Below are 19,544 nucleotides of genomic sequence, written 5' to 3' on the forward strand. Positions count from 1 at the left end.
TGTCTGCCTCGGCCCTTGTTTGGAGCCATTTCTGATAAGCCTTCTTTTTAAGTTTACAAGCTGCTCTCACTTTATCATTCCACCAAGATGTTCGGCTTTTCCCATCTTTACACACAGTTGTTCCTAGGCATTCCCTTGCTGTTTCTACTACAGTGTCCCTGTATGCCACCCATTCACTTTCTATATCCTGAACCTGCTTACTTTCTACTGTTTGAAACTTCTCACTAATCATATCCATGTACTTCTAATTTCCTCATCCTGGACATTTTCTACCCTTATTCGTTTGCAGACAGATTTCACTTTCTCTGCCCTAGGCCTAGAGATACTTAGTTCACTACAGATCAGACAGTGGTCTGTATCATTGAAAAATCCCTGGAAAACTCTACATTCCTAACAGATTTCCTGAATACGAAGTCAGTTAAGATGTAGTCTATTATGGATCTGGTACCCCTAGCCTCCCATGTGTAGCGGTGAATAGCCTTATGCTTGAAGAATGTATTCGTAACTGCTAAACCCATACTAGCACAGAAGTTCAGCAAACGCTTCCCATTCGCATTAGCTTCCATATCTTCCCCACATTTACCAATCACCCTTTCGTATCCTTCAGTTCTATTCCCAACTCTTGCATTGAAATCGCCCATTAGCACTATTCTACCCTTGCTGTTGACCCTGACCACAATGTCACTCAATGCTTCATAAAACTTGTCAACTTCATCCTCATCTGCACCCTCACATGGTGAATACATGGAGACAATTCTAGTCCTGATTCCTCCAACTGACAAATCTACCCACATTATTCGCACATTTACGTGCCTAACAGAAACTATGTTGCGTGCAATGGTATTCCTGATAAAGAGCCCTACCCCAGACTCTGCCCTACCCTTTCTAACACCCATCAAGTACACTTTATAATCTATCTCTTCCTCGTTATCTCCCCTTTCAACATGTCGCAAAATTCAAATTTTGTCACCATATGACTTCCCGAAAACAGATCTGGTGACAAAATCACCAGATTGGTAACCCTGACTCTATCCCTTATGACAGTCTTTTTGTTCTCAAGTCATTATATCTTCTTCTGAATCATTTTCTTGTCTAACACATTCTACTCCTCTTTCCTCTCTTGCAACTAAACGTATTCGACTTTCCCTCTACACAAGGGAAGTAAGTATTTATACTGATGGGTCAAAATCAGTACACGGTGTTGGGGCAGCCTTTTATATCCCTTAACCATATACTCTAAATTTTCCCTCCCTCCTGCCTTTTCTGGTTTTACCGCCAAATTTTTATTTGGCTGAAGATGGCCACTAAGAGGCTGAAACTAATTCCGACTGATGAAATATTATTTACTTGATATATTGTAATGAAAAGGTGGACCCTATCAATTTATTTCTTACAATTGCACTTCAATACGGAACCAAAATGAAATTGATTTCTTATAACAGAGAGTTTAATGGCGCATTAACATTAACGAAGTTTGATGAAACAGCCATTCTGTTAACTATCCCGTTAAAGCAGTTTAACTAAACATTTAAACCTTAACGAGTTTGATGAAACCAACCCTAAGACTGTTTGGGCTCGGCACTTTAAAAAAAAATGCAGTTTTTTTTTTTTTTTTTTTTTTTTTGCTAGTTGCTTTACGTCGCACCAACACAGATAAGTCTTATGGCGACGATGGGACAGAAAAGGCCTAGGAATGGGAAGGAAGCGGCCGTGGCCTTAATTAAGGTACAGCCCCAGCATCTGCCTGGTGTGAAAATGGGAAACCACAGAAAACCATCTTCAGGGCTGCCGACAGTGGGGTTCGAACCCACTATCATACACGTGTGACCTGACGATAATGAGGGCTTGTCGAATAGCATACTAGTGTACGCAATTGACAGCATTTTGTGTGTGTCTTTGTGAATACATCAAAGGACCTATTCAATACTATTGTAACATTAAAGGACAGCTATTTGAAACTAGTTCCGGTCTTAGTGGAAATCTTTAGCTTTTGTTTTACATTATATTGATCCTCAATACGGAATAATATGAAGTTTATTACCTATGATTATTTTAAAAGACCACATGCCTGGTTGATCTGCCATGGAACACATGGAATATTTGCTTTAACCTTATATTTAAGTTCACATTAACACAACTGCTTATTTACAGAAAGGAATGACGGTCTTTCAAAAGAACCACAATAAAAATAAAATCAAATGGTTATTTCATTCCTAACCCTCGTAGAGGATTAAGTCGGCCATTAGCTAAACAAAGTAGTTCTTTGGCCACGGAATTACGAAGCATCAATTTTAAGGACATAAAATTTATTATGAAGTATGTCGAGTACATATGTAATTGAACTGCTTAGTATGTGTTTCTGGTGCAGAACACTGAATCAAATGTCCTCTCCGCACTCGCTCGAACAGACTCCCACTATCCTCAATTTATTGAAAATAATACATTTTACAGATTTATACACATAACTATGCAGTGGGCAACATTAACACCGTACAATTATGTTGGCTTGAAAAATCAGACAACATGATCTTGCTGTCATTGAACTCTGAGGTGTTATGTAAGTGACTACTAGAGTTAATTTGTTAGATTGTTAATAACGTAATTCTAAAAACATGATGTAATAAAACTTACATTCCTAGTGTTGGCACTTCTTTCTTTTTTTTTCTAGTCGCACCAACGCAGATAGGTCTTATGGTGATGATGGGATAGGAAAGGCCTAGGAGTTGGAAGGAAGCAGCTCTGGCTTTAATTAGGATACAGACCCAGAATTCGCCTGGTGTGAAAATGGGAAACCATAGAAAACAATCTTCAGGGCTGCCGACAGTGGGCACTTCTTTAAACTAGCATGACTGACACTGGGCACTAACATGATATTAAATAATTGTGGGGCAGAATATTTATTGCATTCATTTAATAATTATTGGCACAAAACGAAACAAATTTATTGTTTTCCATTGAATAAAGTCGCCTGTTGCTCTTCCTTTCAAGTAACCCACGATTTATCTTGTCTTTCTTACAAACTTGCACATACAATTATAACTACAGGACTTAGCTGGAAAAATCAAGAAAAATACAAATAATTTTCAACTTTACATTTAACTTACATGACAGCGTAATCCCTGTCCAGTTCCTTTTTGTACCAGACTGTCCCAAACTTTCGTCCTGGGGACAATGTCAGGACAAAAGTTTGGGACAGCCTGGTGCAAAAAGGAATTGGTCAGGGATTAATAAAAATGATCATGGCATTGTATAAGGAATGTTGTAGTTGCGTGCAAACACAAGTTGGCAAGACAAGTTGGTTCAAAATAACTAGTGGGCCGAGACAGGGAAGTATTCTATCACCAATCCTGTTTACAATAGTAATGGATGACATGAGAACAGCAAAAGCAGCATATGGAGGAAGAGAAATGAACATGATGTTATTTGCAGATGATATTGTGGTTTGGGGAGAAGACGACAGAAGGTTCAAGAACAGTTGAATGTGGTGAATGGGAAGATTGAAGAATGTGGATTGAAAATAAGTGTAGAAAAGAGTAAAACTCTTGTTATGACTAGAGGGGAGAAAGAAGGGAAAGGTCAGATTAGACTTGCAGACAAGCCCCTGGAAGTAGTGGAAACGTTTAAATACCTGGGGAGTGAATTAATGGAGAATGCTCGACTGGATGCTGAGATTAGTAAAAGGATTCAAGCTGGAAGTTGTTTCTATCATAGTGTAAGAAACATGTTATGGGACAAAGATGTGCCAACCGAAGCAAAGGATACTATGTACAAGATGTATTACGTACCCATAACGACTTACGGAGCAGAAACTTGGACAATGACAAAGAAGGATGAGAGTCGAATACAGGCAGCCGAAATGAAGTTCTTGAGGAGTATAATACAGAAGAGTAGAAGAGACAAAATAAGGAATGAGAGAATCCGGGAAGGAATTGGAGTGGAAAAAATGAATGATAGAATAGAGAAGAGCCGACTAAGATGGTCTGGGCACATAAAGTGAATGAGCGACAAAAGAATACCAAAAAAGGTGGAAATGCAAATCCAAGGAAGGAGAGGCCGTGGACAACCACGATTGAGATGGAAGGATACCATCCAACGCAGCATTATAGAAAGAAACCTGGACTGGGACACAGTGTTGGAGGAGGAGTGGTGGAAAGACCAAAGAAAGTGGAGAGGAACCATATTTGCCCCTACTCGGCTACAGCTGGATAAAGGGAAATGATGATGATGATGATGATGATGAACAGCGTATTTGACAAAACAACAAAAGTGAACAAAATCTACATGTCTCAACGACGCACTAGACGCCAGCATCTTGGAAAGGTGTAGCAATCCAAGTGATGAGCCCACTGCTTCACTGGGGTGAAACACTGGCAATTTCACGATTGAAAAAGCCTGAAGAGCTTAAATGTTTGTAACATTTGCTATCGAAGTTCAATTGTGGTTTCCTTCTAGGAACCTTATTTTTGGTATAAAGGCAAAAGGCAGGAATTTTTACAAGTGGAGGCACATGCTTCCCCTAGTGCACAGTCACTTCATTGTCCTACATAAGAAGCTTGCAGCGGTGTCAATGGCGCACTAGCCGCCAGCAACTTGGAAAGGTGTAGAAATCCAACTGATGAACCCACTGCAACACTGGGGCGAAATGCTGGTAATTTCACGATTGAAAAAGCCTAAATGTTTAACATTTGCAACTGATGAAGTTGAATTATGGTTTCCTTCTAGGAACCTTATTTGATACATTTTTAGTTTCTGGGTCATTCATGAAATATTCCCAGGCCCATGATTAGGGTTAAATATGACTGATTTTTCTTCATGGATTGAGTGTGATGTTTCAGACCTTCTTCTAGCTTCTTTGTGTATTATTCTCAGTAAACAGAAGGCCAAACTTCCATTCATGACTCAGCCTGTTGTCCCATTAAGCAAGATGTCAAAGCCTGTTTTGTTCTCTGTGTGCCGTGCAACCGTAAAATAAACATCATTATTTAATTTTGCCCAACGCAAAAAATCAAGTATCAATTAAGTGGTTCTTTAATTATTCTTGTTGATTATACTAATCGATATGGTCATGAAGTGGACTACTTGCAATTCTCGAGACATGCGCTCTCATTTTCTATCCGTTGTTGTCACAAGTCACCAACAGTGCTTTGGACACAATGTGTGGTGCAGTATTTTCCATTATCAGCTGATTGACTTATTCATGCTACCCTGACAACCGAATAGGTCAGTGTATCTCACTTCCTTGAGGAACACACACCCTGTATTACTGGAACGTGCCCCTAGCAGTTCAGACTTGAGCCCGAAGAATTAACAGGCTTGGACAGTTTTGGAAAAATGGAAGCCCATAAAATCTGTGGGCATGGTTGCTTGAGTGTTACTACAGTATATTACTAATCATATTATTCTGTTATCAAACTGAATACCCAATTTCATCCGAGTTGAACGCAGTCTTAATTTTATGTGCATAAAAATAAGTACTACATAATATGTAAAACAATGACACAGCAAGTAAATTCATGTCTTCATATTCCTTGATAATCTGCAAGAGCACACCCCCAATGGACATGAGCTGCACGTACCATTTTTTAACCGCATACCAGCTCTCCTGACAATCTTAAATATCTGGCAGTACAGGTAATCGAACCTGGGCCTCCGAGGATGGCAGCTAATAGTGCCGAGGCTGGTGGTGATGACAGTTGAAATTTATACGAATTACGTGTACTCAGTCACATTAATTTGATAGATCAAAATCACAATGCAGGCCTTTTGGAAATAATATTAAACTTAAATTTGAATTAATGAGATAAATTGCTGTATAGTTTTAGACTAGGCATCCGGAATTGCTAAGAATTCTGGCAATAACATGAATTAACATTTTCTGGCATGACAATGATAGAATTAGGATAAGAAAAACTCCCAAGAAATGCAGGGTCTGACTGGTAAACAGACAATGATCACTTACATCTCTACATACTTTGTTTAATATCACTTTATTTCCAAGAGTAATCACACTATGGGCATTGACAATGATCATACAAATGTTTCAGAAGATGAAATGCACTGTATTCAGAATATATACAACTAATATATTAAAATTCTATACAATAATTTGTTTCATAAATATTCAATCCAATATTAAAACTAGTGAAATGATAAAATATCTGCAGTAAATTAAGATAAAAACATGAAACAGGCAATTGAATGCTCTACAACAAAATTATGTCCTGTGCAATGTGGTTACATAGTTTCAATCTCCTGTAAAACAAAATTCCTATTGTTCTTTGGGTACCTGTAAAACAACACTACGAGGGCCATTTCTGTCTGATACATTCATCTTTAGATCTTCCACAACAGCCTCCACCTTTCCTTGGAGAGATCCTCCTGGAAGAGGTGGCACAACATACGGTGGCTCCTCAGTCATCAAACGAGCATATTTAGAAGGAGGAGGATCATAATCGTGATCATCTAAGAGAGAAATTCGATTTTGTTCTTTAAGTATATCTTCCTTTTCAAACTTACTAAGTATATCTTCCTTTTCAAACTTAATGTTATCTTCCTTGCTAAGTGGACAAACTTCATCAGGAATTGTAGATGGTGAGAATAAGAGACTCCTTGATCGACCTAAAACAAAAGTACATTCATTACAGCGTAGAGAAAAAGATAAATAAATAAAATAAGAAAATGATATAAAGAATTGTAAAGTCATGGATGAATTCTTGGAGACGTTGGAAAAAAATTACTTATGTGGAATTGACAGTAACGGGAGACTTCAATCCAATAACAGGAAGCAACAGAAGAGGAATAGAAGAAATAATTGAACCTTTTGGATAGGGAAAGAGAAATGAGGAGGGAGGGAAGTTGGTGAACTTCTGCAAGAGAAATGGATTTACTGTGAGCAAGATGAGGTTCATTAAGACTAACATCAATTGACTACTTTTTGGTGTAAAGTGTAAATCGTTGACAATTGCTAGATGCAATAACATTGGCAGACGTAGCCTTTTGATGGTGATCATAGAATAGTGGTAGCAAAACAAAGTGAGAATGGAAGGTAAAAGAGAATAAAAGATATGAAAGTACAGGATAAATATTCCACGATAATTTGAAGAAACACTTACCCAGAATAGAGGCAGAGAGTGTGGAAGTGGAAAGGAAAATGTTCAAGAATGCATGAAGCTGTCCAGGGAGTACAAATGGTAGAACATCAACAAGAATCAAGGATAAAGGGACCCTATGGTGGAATGAGAGGATAAGAAAAGCAGTGAATAATAATAATAATAATAATAATAATAATAATAATAATAATAATAATAATAATAATAATAATAGCATGTGGGCTCCAGAGAGAGCTGGTACAGGTCCTTCGAGCTGACGCCCTATAGGCAGTCTGTGAGGATGGGACCTACCTATGATGAATTCTAAGGGTGAAGATTGCACGAACACTCAGCCCACAAGCAACAGGTATTAACCAATATAGGTTAAAAACATGACCTACCCGGGAATCAAACCCGGGACTCAATGGGCCATTTAGCCAAGCAGCTGGACAAAGAAATTGGTGATTGATAAGTAGAAAATATCAGGATATCGAAATGAGGAAGGCTTAACAATCTATAATGCAGGTTTATACATGTACACTCAACTCTCGATTTACCATAATCGGATTAACCGCGATATCAAACAAACTAAAAATGCACGAGTGTTAGGAGTTACAGTAATACAGAATTACAAAGGGTTGGGATAAAACTGCCGAGTCGTAAGAGTAGCAGAAAACCACGACTGATTATTTTCAGAAATAGTAAAGTTAGGTAGTCTGAATATTTTTCTTTGCCTTAATTAGTTTCAACGAAAAGTGCTGTTTATTTTTCCATTTACCGTATTAATTGTGCTAAATGCTACTTTTACTGCAACATACTGGGTAAGTTAATAAAAAACAATACAGTAGTATCATTTTAACTATACTTTCAGTACGCCTGTTCTAGTTTTAACTTTTTGCTGGTTAACCGCGATTTTACTTATTTGGGAAGCCTTAATCCTACATTATTCCGGTTGAGTGTATGTATGTATGTATGTATGTATGTATGTATGTATGTATGTATGTATGTATGTATGTATGTACCTATCAAAATGAGATGCCAGAAAGTAACAAGTGAAGAAAAGCTGGGAAGTATTTACTTGAGAGTTGTCATATTTCTCCATTAACATTAGTTGTATTGAAAAACTGTACATAACATAACTTGTGCAAAATATAATGTTTGATCTATTATATTTAATATTATGATTATGATAAATAATACACTTTTCACAAACTTACAAATATCTCTGGATAGATTAATTCCATCTAAAAACTGTACCATAACAAAAGTTATATAAACTATAATTTCTGATCGTTTATTTCCCATACATTTTTACCTCCAACGAATTTCAACACAGATTGGTCACACTTCTAGTACTACAGTGAATTCTAACACATTTAAAGTGAAGTTCGGTGAGGATGTAAAATTAAGAAATTATGTGACAGAGTTCGGAGAAGAGATCTTCAGTAGAGAAAGGTTCCATCAATAGGTCTATAGTAAAGCGTCTGAAGTTAAGGCAGCAGCAGTAAAGCTATTTAATGAGAATGCATATTGAAAGTTTTAACGTACTGTAGATCTGTCAGCCTGCACAATTTAATTTGCTGTATTATCACTAATCACTTTTTGGTACTTAAGATGTTTAATGTTAGTAATACTCTCATATTTGCTACTTATCACTAAATTCATCATATTTTATCTTGTTTTGGTTTTTTAAGATAGTTTTTAGGCCATATTTACTTGCATATTTTGTACTTCTTTAGGTAATTAACTTCCCAACCCTAGTCACGACTGTTTATTATAAGGTGCAAAACCATGTATTCATCAGCCTAAATGAATCAAGATGATCATCAAAATGAGAGGGAAAATATGAGGAATAGTAAGAGAAAACTAAGTCATGGAAGCGTGGGGGGGATGAAAGACTCCCTTATGACCTCAGATGCTAATATAAGACAAAGGAAAAGTGAATGTGATGACTACGGGGCAGATTCCTATGATCTAAAAATGTATGAAATATGTATGCATTTATGATCAATACATTAAAAAAAAAATGAATAGCATCTACATTGCATACAGAAACACTTACTATGATTGTTACTGGTTGCAATTAATGTAGAATTAAAATACAGTAGACTCTCGCTCAACTAACCTTCGCCTATCCAACATTCCGTGTTATCAGACACGGGTTGACTTAATTTTGAACTTTTGGTGGAGACTAAATTCCGGGACACCCGGTGTAGAGGGTGCAACCGCGGGAACACCACTGGCCTGACTGCTGGCGGTAAGACCGATTTTTTTCTCAAGGACAGGTGCAGCGAGTCTTCAGTCATTGTTCAGTGTAGTATCGTTTGGGTGCGGATGTCATAGTTTTCATATCCTCTGCGAGTATGGCGAGTAAACGGAAGAAAGTTCTATGGAAGACAAGTTGAGTGCATTAAAGAGACTGGACAAAGGGGAAGCTCTTCAAAAGTGGTTTCAGATTATGGTGTTGGACGTATTACAGTGGGAGACTGGAAAAATAAAGAGGGAAGGTTTTGGAAAATGGTGCTCTACCAGAGCAACAAGTGAAGCACTGAAAATTAGAAAAAAATGAAATGTGAGTATGAAAAAGTAAGCGAAGCACTGTTTCTTTGTTTCACTCAAAACCGGGAAAAGGGCCTGCCAATATCTGGCCGCATTCTGCAAGAAAAGGCGGTGTATTTCCAGAAGGAGTTTAATGAAGGTGACCCTAAATTTACTGCCAGTGCTGGGTGGCTTCATCGGTGGAAGACACGGTATGGGATTAGGTAGCTTAATATCTGTGGAGAGAAACTGTCAGCTAAATCCAATGAGGTTGTGAAATTTAAAAAAGAATGTCAAGTAATAATACTTGCTGAAGGATTAACCGGTTATCAGATTTTTCATTGTGATGAGACTGGGCAAAATTTCAAGATGCTACCATCAAAAACTCTCGCAGACCAAGCCGAGACGTCTGCACCTGGCTACAAGCGTAGTAACGAAAGATTTACTGTTCTTGCCTGTAGTAATGTTACTAGGAACTTAAAAGGAAAATTGCTTATGATTGGGAAAGCAAAGAAGCCTAGGGCATTTAAAAATATTTCTGTTAATGCTCTTCCAGTCCATTACATGAATCAGAAGGCTGCCTGGATGTCTGCTGACATCTTTTAAGACTGTTTTGTTACAGTTTGTTCCAGATGTAGAAAAATTTCTAGCTTCAAACAATCTCCCTAGAAAACCTCTTCTTCAACTTGACAATGCTCCATCACAACCAAATGAACAGCAACTTAGAAATGGTGACATCAAATTCATGTCCCTCCCTCCTAACATGACGTCATTATGCCAGCCAGTGAACCAAGGTGTGCTGGAAACACTAAAGAGGAAATATCAACGGAAACTCCTTTCGTCCTTGATTGTTGACAAGTTTCTTTCCGTAAGACATTTGGAATGTTTTCATTCAATAGTGCATGTACTGTACGATTGAATTGATAATTCAATAAATAGAGTACCGTAAAACATGTCATTGTTTTAATAATACAGTGTGCCTTCCTGTTTTAGTTCATTTTCAAAGTTATTCTGCATTATCCAACATTTTCGCTGATCCGACATACTCCAGGTCCCGTCTAGGTTGGATAATCAAGACTCTACTGTAGTTTATAATTCTTCAAAATCTTTAACCACCGAGCTGGATAGCTGCAGTCGCTTAAGTGCAGCCACTATCCAGTATTCGGGAGATAGTAGGTTCAAACCCCACTGTCGGCAGCCCTGAAAATGGTTTTCCGTGGTTTCCCATTTTCACACCAGGAAAATGCTGCGGCTGTACCTTAATTAAGGCCACGACCGCTTCCTTCCCACTCCTGGGAACCTCTACATGAACTTCTATTTTTAATTCAAGAAAAGTGTCATAAGTGTTACAATTGTGTTGACTTCTTGCCATTTTTGTGTAGGCTGATGACATGGACAGATGTCGAAACCAGTCCCACAATAAATTAAATATGTTGCTACAATGATTCGTGCAACAGTGTTATTGTATTGAAAAGGTGGAACATATTTCTCGTTTTAGCACTGTAACTATCAGTTTAATACGGATCAGTGATGAAGTTTTTAACTTTAAATGACGATGGGATAGGAAAGGCCTAGGAGTTGGAAGTGGCCGTGGTCTTAATTAAGGTACAGCCCCAGCATTTGCCTGGTGTGAAAATGGGAAATAACGGAAAACCATCTTCAGGGCTGCTGACAGTGGGATTCGAACCCACTATCTCCCGGATGCAAGCTCACAGCCGCGCGGGCCTAACCACATGGCCAACTCGCCCAGTCCCAAAATTATGTAATATTCAATGTTATTTGCATAGATTTTTAAGCATTTGAGCAAAATTTTAAATAATTTGCTCTGATTTTAAAATTCAGGACATTAAGGGATTTTTAAAAATTCAGTCACGATGTCGGGACACATGCTCCAATTCAGGACAATCCCACTTTTTCAGGACGTATGGCAACCCTAGTTATATCACTTGGACAAAATTCCTAGAAATCTGCAGATGAAGGGTTTCCACAAAGAATGTTACTTATTCCAAGCAGGTACAAATGTCCATTATCCTTTTCCAGTACATTTTCTAATTCTCTACACACACCAGAAGCTACCGTTCCTTCCACATGCCTTAATTCCTAATAAATGCACTTTACAACATCCAATGCATCACTTAGTTCTCCATCTGAAACTTCCAGTTGGGTGATTGCTCCAGATAAAGAATTAAAATGGGACTATGTCAGCAAGGTCCGCTTTTAATGAAGCACCTGAAAATATATCTTGAGTAGTTCTTATGGAGGACGATTCTGCAGGGTCAAAAGACTTTACGATCTTCTCCACGACATGCAAGTTGTTGCAATAGTACACTGCGGCATCAAGCCAAGTCCCCCAATGCGTTATAACTGGCTGGGGAGGTAGGAGCAATGAAGGTGCTTCTCTTCAAAATTTCTGAACGTGAAGTGGCGCTTTGATAAACACTTTCTTACAGTTGGATATTAATTTATCTACTTCAGAGTAGCTACTTCTTCCCTATGCAAGACATGTCGCATATATCATATCATATAGCATTTGAAGTCCCTTGGCTGCCTTCATCATACATGGAGCAGTGTCAGTAACAAAGAGCAAATGTGCTCTCTCTTTGCCCTGTTTGATCACAACAGATTCATTGAACTGTCGAAGAGAACTGCAATGGTGGAATTATTTTCTTCTCTAGTGCTTCATGTCAGGAGGAACAAATCTCCAGGCCGGTCTTCTTTCAGCGTGCCAACAATAACATTTTCCCCATCTGTAGTCTCGTCTATTGAAACCCATATCTTACTGTCTCCCACGCCATTCCTTACTAAATCTAACATTTCTTCATAACAAGGAGTCAGATAGTCCTTCCCGAGAGTAGATTTGTTGGGAACAGGATGCTTTATATATTTTTCAGAAACTGTCTAAAGGTTGGGTTGTTAAGTTTCTTTAAAGAAATATTAGATGAAACCATCACCTTGCAGAGATCTTGTGAACATTGTGAATTTGATGTCAGGGTTTCAAAGAGCAGATGTTGCCTATTTTCAAGTGCAGAATATCTGGTTACACAATTCTTATGTACTCTACTAGAAATGCTAGTCCACCAGTGCTGCACGAAGTATTTCAAGTTCTAAACTATGCGCTGCACATGAGTGAGCCGGCTGGTGATGACAAGCTTGAAGTGAGCAGGCTTCCAGGTGCTCAAGGTTAAACTGTCATGTATCGAACATTCTTGTCTGTCTGTTAGGTCATCAGCCCAGAGGCTGATTGGATCCTCAAATAGCACCACCAAAGGTTATGCGGTTATAAGGAAACAGCAAAAACCAATGGCAGCACCAAAATGAGGCGTACTAGGCAAGACGAGGAGCGAGGTAGTTTGCCATTGCTTTCCTCACTGGGTCAGAAAGTGCTATTGCAGCAACGACTGACCCTATGAGAAACACCTTTCATAACACTCAGATGCACTAATTGTGCTCTGAATGTCAATACTCAGCACTACCCATACCCCAGCAGCTTCCATATTGTCACAGCCATGGATGAGACTGGGACTTCGGTAAAAGCTACACTTTACTCTGGCCTGTGCCAAGGGATGGATACAAAAGTACTGTATCCATCAAGAAATGGCAGCAGGCAACGAACATTCTTTCTATCATCAATTACTAGCATAAAGTAAACCTGTGTCCTCAACCCGAGGTGGTGCAGATCTTTTCAGGCACACCCCCAATGGAGGTAAGCTGCATGTACCATTTTAACCACGCAACAGCCCTCCTACCATTCTTAAATCTTGGCAGTACCAGGAATCGAACCCGGGCCTCCGAGGATGGCAGCTAATAGCGCTCACCGTTACACTACGGAGACAAGACAATTACTAGCATAATAATAATAATAATATAGGTAACTATGAAAGTAACATCACCATGTGCCTTAGGTTATAGCCTACAAGGCTACAGAGTCTCGTGAAAATCCCCTGAGGATTAAAGAAGTTATTGTAGGCAGAAGAAATGACAATTCTATGATCCATTTGGCAAAACGAGTATAAATAAAGACCCGGCAGATACTGGCATAGACACAATCTCATCTCAAAGCCCAACCAGGATGGCTGGCTGCTGGAAGTTGGTGCTATGATGTAAAACTGCGGAGTCAAAGTCTATGGTTTTAACTCTACTAAATTATGGTTAAAATAACTTTGAAACATTTCAATAGTCACTATGAACACGGTAGAAGAATCGAGAAGTGTGATACTTTAAATATCTAAAGACAATTGAAATATTTCTTCTGATAGAAAACTTAGAATCTTAAACAGTGCATCAGGACTTGTATTTTCTCAAGTGGAACTTGAATGTTAGGAAACATTAAAACTTCATGCATGAATAAACTTGTGATTTCACATTATCTTGAAATGAACATATAACGATCAGTGAATGGAACTAATTTTCACTATCAAGTTATTATAAAGTCTTATCAGTATTCTTCTTCTTCTTATTCATGTTTGAACATAAACATGAGTGTGAGTAAATGTGAGTAATTGCACTCCCGGGTTAATAGTTTAATAGTGCTATCTACATAACAGTGCATGTGAAAGGAACTAAATTCACATGCAAAGCATTTAACTTCTTTTACCAAAGTGAAGTCATTCCCATTTATAGTATCATAGCAGTGTTCTGAATAAACTTTGTAAATAAATTCAAAGCAATCTTAAAACTTAGTAGAACTCTACAAATAGTTGCTCTCTCTTCTTCGAACATTAAAAAGCACAAGTGAACTATTTGTTTTGTGGATCAGGAGCAGTTAAAACACCACCAATCACAGCACTACAGCTATATACAAACAACCCACCAATACAAAGAGAAATACAAAAACAAGCTGCAATAAACTTAGTTAAAATGGAAGCATCATAAAAAGCAAATTGGATACCCAGAATAAGACAATGAACGAATAAAAACCCAAGAGACATCTAGTAGAAATATTTTAAAAGTACCAAGTACAACATCCAAAATTGAAACCACCCCTGAACCAATAAGCCCACTGGACTACACTTCAATATAAACCAACCTATCTCTCCCAGATAACCTAGGATAACCTTGAGGGGAAAGCAGAGAATGCTAGAGTCACAATGTGGAAAGAAAGAATCCACCACCTTTCCAACTGGATAGAGCCGAAGGAAAGTCTTCCATGTGGACACCAGGAGAAGTGGACAGTATGGAAAGCCCTTAACAGACTCCGTACAGAAGTCGGCAGAACCAAAGTAAACTTGCGGAAGTGGGGCTTCTCAAGTGATTCATTACTTTGCGATTGCGGAGAGCAGCAGACGATCCAACATCTATGTCAGTGTGTTTTATGTCCTTCAATGTGCACTATGAAAGACTTGATTGCAGCCTCCCCCAATGCTATTGACGTCGCCCAATACTGGGCAAGCATCATCTAGCTCTCAAATATTGTTGCTCTATCTGTGATTGTATAATAGACTTGTATATTTGTATAGTAGGAATGTAGATATCTTGTTGGTTTTTATTAAATATCTGTAAGTAAAGTTGATACTTCTGACACGAATAAAGAAAGAACCTAGGAAGAAAGAAAAAAAAAGGAGAGATGGTATCCCAATAATGCCGAGAAGCTCAACACTTAGTATGCTAAACAAATATCCTAAAGATCAGCGGTTAAGAGTCTTCACAGACGGCTCACAAATAGATGACAGAAGAGCAGGTGCTGGAGTTTTCTGCCAATTATTCTCATAATATGCTCCAGAGCCCTGTTTCATAAAACATCTTTCACTAATATTATTAGTAAGAAACCAATAATATTAACTATTAATATTAGTATTATGTTTCATAAAATTATTAGTTAATAATATTAGTTATTAGTTTATGAGTCAAAATTATTAGTAGATGTTCCTAATAATATTAGTAAATTGTTTCATAGACAACATGACTAATAAAAGTTACTCATATTATTAGGATTATTTCCATGAGTGTATTTTGACTCATAATTCATATTATTAGTGAAACCAAAGTGAGCAGTATTTTAATATTTTGGCATAAAATCATGAAGATCACTGAAAGGGTCGACCCTGATTCAAATAGTGATAAGGAACGAGTGTAGGTATTCACCGTTCAATAAATATTACGTCAACAACAGCCTGTACTGACATGTAACAAACATGCGAATACCGGTACAATGGGAAATTTAGGTTAGATTACATAACTTTTGAGTATTTGCTTGATAGGATTTGTAAGTAATAGAACATTCCACTGCAAGGAATGAAGCATAACCTTAAAATAGCAGCTTCGCATTGCACTCCACCCGTTGGTAGTGATACACAGTATCATTGTGTTTCTCTAGTGCAGTTCTGCTCGGACACTCCAAGTATCTTAAAATCTTGGCTTATATCACCAGTAAACCAAGATGATGCTGGTGATGATTATTGTTTTAAGAGGAAGTAGGCTACAATTAGGCAACCATTATCTATAACAACACTAATCAGATAGAAAAATGGAAAGGATCCGACATTTTGAAAAATGAAGGTATTGGCTAAAGAAAGAGAAGGGCCACGAAGGGCGTGAAAATGAAAGACTCTCTCGGCCTCGCAACCTAATACTGTCAGGGTCGGAAAAGAACAAGAATTGAACAAGGGAGGTCAGAAGTGTAGGTGAAAATCGAGCCTGGCAGAAGTAAGTTGAAGCAATGGCAGGACTCATCTCAGTGCCCCATGTTCGCCAACACACGCTCCCAAGTTGAGAGCCCTGGGACCCCTTTTAGTCGCCTCTTTTGACAGGCAGGGGATACAGTGGCTATTATTCTACCGCCCCCACCAACAGGGGTAGTAAACAAAGATTTTGCTAGTCCATCTCAGAGATTTTTAAGAGCACATGAAATAAAAAAGTAAAAGGAACAAGGAGGGTTATAGTGTGCAAAAGGCTGCGAATAGTTGACACTTTAACTCAATCACATTCCGCAAAGAAATTTTCTTCTCACATTATTTTCACTTCTTTTATCCATTTTCATATGTATTGAAGTCACAATAACGAAAATATCAAGTGAGCCTTTTGAACATGTGGATTAATAGTCGGTTGTAGTCAAGCATTAGCCTACTGCTACGAACAAACCCAAACCAAGAACATATGCAACAGACCGATTCTAACCTCCATTTGTATCAGCTGACTAATGAACTAATATTATTAGTGAAGATATTTTATTAGTCATGTGTAAATCTTTATGAAACAGAATTTGGTTAACTAATAATAAAATAATAATAATAATAATCGTATGGCCTCAGCTACCGTGTGCAGACATTTCAATTTGACGCCATCTGGCTGTCTGCTCGTCAATTTAGATGTTCCGTTTTACTCTAGGCCCCCACTAGATGGCAGACCGAGTAAACCGAAACTCTCTTGGGCGTCTATGGCTGAGATTTAATTAATTTTGTCGGGTAAACACCAAATGTGTCACCAGAGATCTTTTACATGCCGACATCGTACGACATGGAGTGTCGAATGGACTTTTTTCCGCCCTTCAAAAATCCGACTACCTCTGCCGGGTTTGAACCCGCTATCTTGGGATCCGGAGGCCGACACTCTACCGCTAATATTATTAGCTAATATTATTAGTTAGTTTTATGAAACAGGGCCCAGTAGGTAGATACCATAACAACTTCAATGGAGAAATACAAGCCACCTAGCTTGCACTACAAAATCTGATTTATAGAGTCAATTCATTTGAGAAAGTAGTCCTACTCACAGATTAACTAGCTGCCATACAAGCAGACAAGCAGTATCCTCAAATACCAAACCCCATTCATCAAGAATTCATGACAAACATCTACTAACAACATTTAAAACTTTTAAGAGAAACATCACTTTACATTGGATCGCTGCACATGTAGGAATAGAAGGCAACAAAATGGCAGATAAACTAGCAATAAAAGGTACTATTACCTATATGAGAACCAAACCTCTGGCAGCTAACTGAATCAAGAAGATAATCACAAATAAAACCCTTAAAAAATGGAAGAAACTACCCAACTTACTACAATGAAAAAAGACCTATGGGACAAAAATAAAAGCAAGACGAGGAAAGAAGCAATGGCAATCTACAGATTCGAAACACAACATGACTGCTTAGTTGCACATCTAGCTAGAATCAAAATATACCCGACAGAAAAGTGTACAGTCTGCAAATTAGTGGATCAGTGATGAACTCAAAACACCTACTTCAGTGCACAGGATTCAACCAAACCAATAAAAACAAGGCAATTTACCAGCCGTATACTGAACAGCCAGAAACAAGATGAACGAAGACTCTGTTCCCTAATACATCTGTACTTCATTAATGTTATTTGTATATTACTGTTGTCTAGAGATATCAATTTTGTATTGGAGTTACTTCCCAACAAAGCCACAGCTTACAATAACTCTAAAGTGTCAGAACATTTTTTGGCCTGTCATATTTGACCATCTTCAGCTACTATCAAAATTAAGCTATACACTTTAAAAAAGTGTTATCACAAAGATGCATGTAAAAGGAACAAATTAAAAAACATTAAAAGTGCACATTGATTTTGCAATTAAAAAAATGTCCACTTTAACGGGGGCTGAATTGATGATTGTAAAATGGAGAGTGTTCAAGTGGTTTCTTCTTATCAAATCAAATGACCAATGTACAAAAGTCATTCAAATAAAATAATGGCATGTTGTGTGCCAGTCATGATGAGACTGGAAGCATCTGACTTTAACCTTTCAAGTGATATATTTCTTTTGAGTAGCTACTAATACAGTGGCACATTTTCCATCAGGTACTGGGAAGTAACATATAGTGAGATACTCTTGTGTAGTATAGTATTTATATCAGGTTCAAAAAGTACAGAATATGTATCAAGCTGTCAAAAATGATCATAGTATGAAGGGAAAGGCGCCTGGCTTGCTGAGGAAAGCAACAGGAACTTACGGTGAGATACTTTTAATTGGTCAGGCATTTTCATCAGGTTTTAATAAAAAACAGTCTCACTTTCAAGCTATTAAAATTATTACAGTGTCAGGGCAAGGAAAGAGAATCTGGCTCGGTGAAGTAAGCAATGGGAAACCTGCAATAACATAGGAGACTTATCTACAGACACATAGTTTTTGGGTGCGTACACACTTCAAAATCTGCTATTCAAGTGGACCAGAATTGGTTTCAATTTGTCAAGTTTCTTCGGACAACATGTAGCTTCATTGTATGCTTCGTTATCGACAAAGTGTAAGAATTTGAGGAGATGAAATCATCTTTTAGAAAACAGCACCAAAAATATTGGGGTCTCTGATATCTGTCTACAAGAAATGTAGCTCTTATTGTCAGGTAGCTGTTGAATGCTTTGCAAGAGAAAGAATGAAAGTAAAGTTATAAATTTGTCTTTATTCGTGTCAGTCCATGGATTCACTCTCAAATATAGTTTCAAGGTTGGTGTGCTTTGTAACAACTGTTGAGCATACCGGTTGGGTTCCCTTCTTATTAGTTCCGCTAATTCAAGTATCACCGCTAGTGCTACCGTCACGTTCACTTAATAATACCAATATAATACCAATATAAATGGTCCATTATCAACATCTATATCATCACGTTCACTTAAGTCGCTTTCACCACTGCACTCGCTATCTCCCGACATTTCAACATTAGTCTCACTATCAGATGACACATCACTCTCCGAATTGTCATAGTGTAATAAATCAAACAGTTCTTCTTCTCGCAGATGTTTCCGAGCTCCGCTTGCACCTACCATAATGCACTATCTACCACTCTCAGCAGCCTGGCAGACGGGCTGGCTGCCAGCTGGGCGCGGAACGAAAGCATTTCACCCAGTCACATTGTTTTAGAAGAGTGCTGCTGTAGGAAAAGCTCAAAACTAACAAAACAAAAACACACACACACAAAGAAAAGTGATCTCGGATCCTACGAAGGAATAAGTAGTTATA

General features: G+C 38.0%; 1 protein-coding gene across 1 annotated transcript in view; it reads right to left on the minus strand.

Annotated features, from left to right (window-relative positions):
- Positions 1 to 5,968: 5,968 nt before the first annotated feature.
- Positions 5,969 to 19,544, minus strand: part of LOC136858435 (cyclic AMP-responsive element-binding protein 3-like protein 3) — a 117,173-nt gene continuing 103,597 nt past the window's right edge. Inside the window, exon 6 of the mRNA XM_067137977.2 lies at positions 5,969 to 6,618. Within this exon, the coding sequence (XP_066994078.2) occupies positions 6,269 to 6,618 (350 nt within the window). The 3' untranslated portion in view covers positions 5,969 to 6,268. The remainder of the gene's footprint in view (positions 6,619 to 19,544) is intronic.

The sequence above is a fragment of the Anabrus simplex genome, chromosome 1, assembly GCF_040414725.1.
Source record: "Anabrus simplex isolate iqAnaSimp1 chromosome 1, ASM4041472v1, whole genome shotgun sequence".
Taxonomy (NCBI): domain Eukaryota; kingdom Metazoa; phylum Arthropoda; class Insecta; order Orthoptera; family Tettigoniidae; genus Anabrus; species Anabrus simplex.